The sequence below is a fragment of the Scatophagus argus genome, chromosome 7 (genome assembly GCF_020382885.2).
Source record: "Scatophagus argus isolate fScaArg1 chromosome 7, fScaArg1.pri, whole genome shotgun sequence".
Taxonomy (NCBI): domain Eukaryota; kingdom Metazoa; phylum Chordata; class Actinopteri; family Scatophagidae; genus Scatophagus; species Scatophagus argus.
This window is the reverse complement of record NC_058499.1, coordinates 19,176,593-19,184,574: the sequence shown is the minus strand read 5'-3', so window position 1 is coordinate 19,184,574 and position 7,982 is coordinate 19,176,593. Positions and strand designations below refer to the sequence as shown.

At 41.0% G+C, this 7,982-nt stretch overlaps 1 protein-coding gene across 4 annotated transcripts; it reads right to left on the bottom strand.

Moving 5' to 3' along the window:
• Positions 1–3,880: 3,880 nt before the first annotated feature.
• wee2 (WEE2 oocyte meiosis inhibiting kinase) lies at positions 3,881–7,973 on the bottom strand. Of its 4 annotated transcripts, none has more exons than XM_046393404.1 (13): positions 7,818–7,973; positions 7,108–7,386; positions 6,790–7,001; positions 6,415–6,472; positions 6,187–6,276; positions 5,886–6,079; positions 5,672–5,793; positions 5,397–5,543; positions 5,195–5,299; positions 5,034–5,119; positions 4,699–4,869; positions 4,389–4,537; positions 3,881–4,244 (listed from the first exon to the last, which is right to left on the bottom strand). In XM_046393404.1, exons 2-13 carry the CDS (start codon positions 7,375–7,377, stop codon positions 4,079–4,081), a joined length of 1,770 nt encoding a protein of 589 aa, XP_046249360.1. In that variant the 5' UTR covers positions 7,378–7,386; positions 7,818–7,973; the 3' UTR covers positions 3,881–4,078. The 4 variants fall into 4 exon arrangements, with proteins under 4 accessions (XP_046249360.1, XP_046249362.1, XP_046249361.1 ...); XM_046393406.1 differs by having other exon boundaries at positions 5,258–5,299; XM_046393405.1 differs by having other exon boundaries at positions 5,886–6,055.
• Between the last annotated feature and the right edge of the window lie 9 nt (positions 7,974–7,982).

The following is a 7,982-nucleotide window of genomic DNA, read 5'->3' as shown; positions in this document are numbered from 1 at the left end:
GAACACATTTAATGTTTAAGGAATAATATGAGTAATCTCACAGTATTTCGACTCAAACTCAAATCCTGAGAAAATATATTTATTCAAGTTCACATACATGTATATGCCAACAGAAAAATCACTGAAAACAAAGTGATCATGTATTTTGAGTTGGAAATGAAAACACCTTTAAACAACAGGTAAACAGAATTACATAAAGGAATGAAAAAAATTAAAGTGGCCAGTTTTAAACTATAACAATAGATCCAAATGAGTTGTCACTTTCCCTCGTTTGTAAAGTTTTCTCACTACTGAGACGTTAACAGCTCCCTTCACAGTCGACTGCTCATGAGGGGCAGATGTCAGTTTCAGAATCAGGTGTCTTACACCACACATTTCTCAGTAATTTCCTCGCAGCCTTCGGCTCAGAAGTCACCTTGCTGATCCGTGGCTGACGTAGTGCAGCGCCGTGTTGAAGAGGGTTCTCAGCAGTTGTGGGGCCTGCTCGCACACTCCCTTCACCAGCGTCAAAATGAGGGCCACCATGACACGCTCCTCAGGTAGATCCTTCAGTGTCACACTCTGTCTCATCACCGCGTCCACCTCTCTGAGAAGGTAGCCTTCCCACGTCTGGAAAACAGAAGTTTTTATTCTTCACTTGTCTCACAAAAAAATCATGTTGTAAACTATGTGAAAAACTTTTTATTTTTGTAAATGTATATTAGCTCCAAATATTGGTTACCTGTCTCTTTGTTAGTATTAGATACACTATATAGACAAAAGTATTGGGACATGTGACCGTTACACCAACAGGAACTTCAGTGACAGTGTATTCTAAATACATAAGACATTAATATGGAGTTGCCCCCTCCCCCTTTGCAGCTGTAACAGCTTTTACTCTTCTAGGAAAGTTTTCCACAATATTTCTGTGGGGATTCCACAAGATTTGTGTGTCTCTGTGGGAATTTTTGCCCATTCATGCAGTAGAGCATTTGTGAAGTCAGGCACTGATGTTGGACCAAAAGGCCTGGCTCACAATGTCAGTTCCAGTTCATCCCAAAGGTGTCAGATGGGGTTGAGGTCAGGACTCTGTGTGGGCCAGTCAAGTTCTTCCACACCAAACTCATCCAACCACATCTTTATGGACTTTGTGCACTGGGACACAGTCATGCTGGAATAGAAAAGGGCCTTCCCCAAACTGTTGCCACAAAGTTGGAGGCATAGCATTGTCCAACATGTCTTGGTATGCTGAAGCATTAAGATTTCCCTTCACTGGAAGTAAGAGGACTTGTCCAACCCCTGAAAAACAGTCCCATAGAGAGGTGTGTCTAGACACTTTTGTCTATGTAGTGTAGTGTATCAGCATCTGCAGTGAAAAAACACCAATTTCTACAAAAACTGTGAAAAACGGTCACTGCAATTTCCTAGAGGCCAACGTGATGACTTAAAATTTTTGTCCAAACAACAGCCCAAACTCCAAAAGAGTCTTAATTTACTATCATAAATGACAAACAAATTCTCTAATTTTAGAAGCCAGGACCAGCACATTTTTGTCATCATTTGTCATTTTTCAAGGAAAAATGACAAATGATTGATTATCAAAACAGGTTTCCTTTTTTTCCATTCAATCTAATAATCTGCAGATCAACAAACAGTTGCTGTGCTACTGTTCAGTCTCTGACTTTCCTTACATCGTTATTTTACACAATAAACCATCAAGTTAGTTTAAAATCTAGAACATGACAAGACACTTAATTCCTTTCGGCACTGATTAAACATGTGAAAAAATAGAATAAATGGGAACTCAGTAACAATAATAACAGATTATTTGAACTGGATTATTAACTAAACCGTTTGTCTTATCTCTCACAGACCAGACAAAGAACATTACAACATCAATAATTCAGTAATGGCTGTGCTCAGAACAGACTCACATCAGAGGTGGAATCTGGTATGTTATTGCGCAGATTCTGAGTAGCCTGAGCCACAACATTGAGCTCAAGCTGGGAAGCAATTTCTCTCAACTCTTCTGCGACCTGCTGGAGAGCTGCTGCATCTGCAAGGTTCCCCACAGGAAAACAACAAGGCAACAATGTCAGCACACTTTAGTCAACAGTTTGGTTTCTGGATTCAGTAGGAAGGTTGATGGAAGAAAATATGTTTCTCTAAACAGACAAAGAGCAATGAGCCTTTGTCAAATCAATTATAAAATAAAAAAAGAATAAAAATAAAGAATTTCACTATTATATTATTCACTATTCACTTATTACACTACACAAACTACCAGTGTACCACACATTTGATTATGCAGGTTTAAAACACACAGTACAGTAGTCAAGTGAGAGATGAGTGAAAGGAATGCAATTTTGCATTGAAAGGAAAAATAATACTTTCTTTATTTATACAACAACTATCGAAATAGCAAAAAGGTCGACAGATGCCACTTCCACTTCCTACTTTCTCTTTGAATCACAGGTTGTTTTGCTTCTACAAGTGAAAGCAACTTAGACGTGAACGACAATGACTGTGATAAGATGGCTTCATTTATCACAGTCATTTCCAATGACAACACTCAGCAAAAGGCTTTGCTTTCAGAAAAATCAGCCAGCAGTTACTCACTGTGTCGCTGCAGTTCCACTGAAACTTCAATTTCATCAAATAAATCCTTGATGCTGTGGGACAGGTGACCATCAGCTTCGATGTGTCCCTCGTCCAGAGGATCTTCCCCAACGCTGTTGCAATTGAAATCCCAAGAATTTATGTCTTGAGTCAGTGAATGAAGCTCTTTAAGGTACTGTGAGTTTGTACAGTCCGCCTCAAGGAAGGTCAAAATCACCAGGGCGGCGTTTTTCCCAATGACCCGATTCCCCTGGACATCCATCTTAGCCTATTAATTTAAACAAGAATAATGAAGGTAACGTTAATAGTGCTCGCTCAATAAGACACATTGAAACACTGCTAGGTTAACTGAATCAAAATGTTATATCAAGGAGGAAAAGCGAAAAGTTTCAAAAAGGAATAACTGAACAGCTACATAACAAATCCTAGCAAAAAGCTGCATTTACAAACGGGTAGACTACAAACGTAAGCTAACGCTAACATTAGTTATCTGTAGTTTCTTTAGCTAACTTAACATTACACTTTGTGCATTAAAAGTACCTTAAAGAAAAGCAAAACTGCCAACAATATCCAAATGAGCTTTTAAAAAAACTTGTCGTTTAACTTACGTTCGTTTGGTACCTCAACTTTTTAAACCCCAAACATGTAGCTATTCGACTAGTGATACGTCACTAAGCACCACCCACCGCAGTGGAAAAAAAACCCCGAAAAAAACAGTGGAGGCGGAAGTTGCATTCAGTTCCGTCGGAAATTCTATTTTATTATTTTTTTTATTTTATTTTTTTGCTGTGGTGAGTCTATGCAGAAAACAGAAGAAAATCTCCAGGACATCGAGACTGGACACAAAAGACAGTTGGAGCAGAGATAAAATGTAGTATTTCTCTAGCTGTAAGACGAAGCTTATGAAGGAGTGCGAGTCTACAGTGCAACCAGGGCATATTTTACTCACAAGGTTAAAACAAATTCTCTGTAACAGCCAAACTAATAACACAATCTTCAGAATAAATTAGAAAATATGAAATTATAAATGAAATTTACAGTATGACAGTTTATACTTCCAAAGTCCATTCCTAGTCACTGTTCCATGTAAAGTCACACAGTTGACTGATACACAGACACAGTTAGAGATAACAAGAACAACAAGCCAGTGGAAAGTCCCTGCTGTGGCTTTGCCCAACAGTCTTTTCAGTGTTTTTTGTCTTTTTTTTTTTTTTTTTTTTCCCTACAGGCAGGAGTTGCAGAGCTAAATGAAATAAATACATAAGAAAGAAAATCTGTCTGATAAAATGCTTAAAATTGTTTATTTACAGTTAAAAAAAACAAGTCATGATTGGTTAAGAACATTTTCCTGCTGCAGGTAGCAGCCAACACAGGCCCCTACTCCTTCAAGTACATTGCATCCACTTCAAAGACTTCTGGGACTGTCCATCCAGTCAAACAAACAAGCAAAGGACAGGCATGCGGGCCTCATAACATCCCATCAGACTCCATATCCTGGGCAACCAAAGCTCACAGATCGTGTAGCCTTCCTACCCACAAGCCTTCTTCCTGTTCTGGGTAAAGACCCCATTTTAGCAGTAGCTTTCAGCCCAGCAGATGGGTTCTGCTTGGGTGACAACGCTGCCTGACGAGCCTCCTGGAGCTCTCTGGGGAGAAAGTGGAAGAAAGTCAATGCTTCTGCCTGGCATCAGCATGTGAATATTAAGTCAAATGAGTTTATTAACTCCCTAAGACATAGGTAAACTAGATGAAGACAGTGACCTGAAAGCTTCATTTTTTTTTCCTCTTACTTTTCAAGCATGGCCGTCCTGAACTTCTCTACATTGAGCTCTCTGCGTAGCTGAGCAGCCAGCCTCCCAGTCCTCTCCTCCCTTAAGATCGTGTGCTTGCAAAGCTCCCTGGCAGATGGACGCTTCTTCAGGTCTGGATCCAACAACAACTTTCAAGGAAAAAACCCATTTTGAACAACAGAGCTTTTTAAAAAAAAAAAAAAAAAATCATTCATGAGGAAACTTAAAAGTAAATAAAATCTCTTTAAATTATGTCAGATTTAAACAATCAAACAGCACACCCAAAACACCAGCCCAGAAATAAGAGTACCTGAAGTAAGCCTCTGAAGGGAGGTGATAACTCCCTTGGAAGTTTGGGGAGATGACCCTCTCTAAGGCTATGCCATTCATCTCCATTTGGGGGCAGTGGAGGAGCACCAGCTGCCAGCAGCACCGTAAGGCCCAGAGCAAAGATGTCTGCCTTGGGGAGGTTGCTGTAATCCTGGGGAGCAGAGAGTGGCATCAACTAGACCTCACAATTTTACTTTTCTACTTTTCCTTTAATGGTAACACAGCCTTTTTACCTCATGCAGGATCTCGTTGGCCAACTAGACCTCACAATTTTACTTTTCTACTTTTCCTTTTATGGCTACACAGCCTTTTTACCTCATGCAGGACCTCACTGGCCAGAAAGCGGCTGTCTCCTTCCTCAACTTGAGGACTGTTGGTTGATGTCACATGACCCAGATCCCCTGCAGAAAACAAGATGCAATCACATAAGACTGTAAACAAATGTTTAAGGTAGAAATGTATCCAACAATTAATACCAATTTTGTAAATAATTCCTGCTGAAATGCTTCCATCCTCGTCCTCCTCACTCTCCCCTTCACCTGCAGCACTTGTACTAGGACGCTGGCAAATGAAGATATTACCTACAAAGAGTTGGAACAAGACAGGTATTTAAAGGCACAAGAGACTTGAGAGTTAAGACTGGATAATAAAAGATGTGAACTGCTCAATAAGACATACTTGGTTTGACATCCAGGTGCACAAGGCCTGAGCTGTGAATATATTTCAGCCCCATAGACACTTGTAAGAGCAGATCTTTCAACTCGGCCTCTGAAAACAGCTCACCCTGCACATCCTTCTTTATGATGGCATCGTTGAGACTTCCACCTGGGGCACGCACACACAGAAGCACGTTATCAAAAGCACATAATTCGATCCAGCTCACAATAAATTTAGAATTGCATTTCATTTAAGTCCTCCTAAAGAGTTCTTTTTACTGTAATGGGAAAAACTACCATCACAGTATTCATTCTGAATAATCATGTGATCATCCTCTGCCCATGCTGAATAATAGCGAACAACATGTGGGTGGTGCCCAAGAACAGCATGTGCGTACACTTCCTTCAGAGCCAGCTGCCTGAGAGAAAATAGACATGGATAAATTTGATCAACTGAGGAATGCATACACAAAAAACAAGTGGACTGAGAGACAACATGCTGCCGACTCACTCGTTGGCAGAGCCCGCCAGAGGTCGGCGAGAGCGTTTTATGGCATACAAGCAACCATCCAGCCTCTTCACACACTTGTAAACTGCCCCAAACTCTCCCACGCCAATGCACTCCAGCTCCAGGAATTCACTCTCATAGCGTGACAGCATGAAGGCTTGGACAGCTCGTCTCTGCCAGATAAACAGACGGAGGGCCTTGTGGTAAAATCAAGATATTTCTAAAAGGAGCTACACACGTCACAAAGATCAATCTTGAGTTTGATTACAGCCAGGAGAACCGGGGCTTTTCTTTGATACGTCACCAAATATGGTCGTATTTCCAGAAAGAAAGGGAGGAAGAGTATGACAGTTTTCTTTGCTGGAGATTCCTTAAAGAAATCCCGGAAGGAGGACTGGCAGCATGTAATTTTGGACAAAACAAGAAGTGAGGAGGCAGCCGAAGATGACAAAGCCCAATGATGAAATCATATCAGAGGCATCTGAGAGGGAGGGTTACATCCACCGGAAATCGCTGATAAAAATAGTTGTACCTTCGGTGGGAGAAAGGCTTCATCATCCTCCTCAGATGACGTGAGGCTGTGTTTTAACCTGAAAAAATGATAAAGATCTTTATATACTATGAAAAAGACTAGAGCATTTAAAAAAAAAAAAAAAAAAAAAAGGTCAGACTTATGTGTAAGGGCATTAAAAACAGATGGAGAATTAATTAAAATAACTCTTATGTGACACCTACACTATAATACAATCAGGCTACTTTCCCTGTGACGTGAGCGGTTTAAAATACACATTCGGGACAACTTTCCAAACATTATCGCCAAACAAATCTCCAACCTGTGAGTGAAAATGTTGAAAAGTTTATAGTTCCTGCCCTTACAGCCCAAGATACAGCATAACACAGCAGTCACCTGCGTCCATAATCATCATCATCGTCACTCCTACAACTGTTCCTCCACTGCAGCTCGCTGTTCCTGCGGATTGTTTCAGGGGTGAAAGGATTCACATTGACAGAAGGTGCATGGATGCAGCTGTTAGCAGCAGCTGAAGTGAAACGCAGGCTCCTCTGATGACGACTTATCTTAGTGCTGGAGCAAGGCTGGGATGACTTTGATAACAGACTCTACAGGGGAAAAAAAAAGAGAGAAATACAGTTTAACCACTGAATTTTAACTGGTTTGACATTTAAAACTGAGAACTAAGGACAGTCAGTCTGTATTATTCCCCACCTTAGGCGTGTTGGGAGAGTCACAGAGCCTCAGCTTCCTCCAGGATGCATATGGTATGGGGCTTGTGCACTGTAAGGGGGAAGATATGATGCTGCCTCTACTCCGGTGGCGTTGCACCCTGGGCGTCCTGCATGCAGAGCCTGGACTCTGGACCCTGGGACTCCGTATCCTGGAGGTGTAGTCATCGGAGCTATTGTCACTGCTGCTTCCCTCCTCTCCACAGCTAGTGAAGTCCAGCTGCTGGCTGATCCCGTCAAACAACGTCGCCATGTTTGCGGCCTAAATATTGGCAGAAGTTTTCTTTAAAATGTTTAATCCTGTGTGACAGGACTTGAGGAGCAAAAATGTTATTTCCAAATTTGGGATTGATTATATAGTAGAGCAGTAGACCTATATACTTTTAGGAGGATAATGGAGATACCCATAACATATACCCAAATCTACTATGATACAAGGTCTCTACTATCAGCTCTCCGTTGACTTCCACTCCTATAATTTAATCACTAAGTCAATATGACTTAATCATTTATGTTTTTATGACATTCTGCACGCTAGTCCACGCATGAAAGTCAGCACACCAGTCAAGCAGTGGTATTATTTTCAGGCACATCTGAAAGCCAAACGGAAGCCTCACATAGTGAGACATAAATACACACATCAATAGGGACTTTAAGTTTGAGTTATAATGTTTGTTTATCACGTATACTCACGAACAAGTCGCCTTCCCCTCCACCACGCTTGAATTTCGCGCCTTGTATGTAAATAACTTCCTGTTTAAATGAACTATGCCACCGGGTTAACACATCTAACTCTCTGATTGGCTGAATTGTTCATAAACCACACACCTGAGCTTCAAAATGGCTGTCCCATGGGCA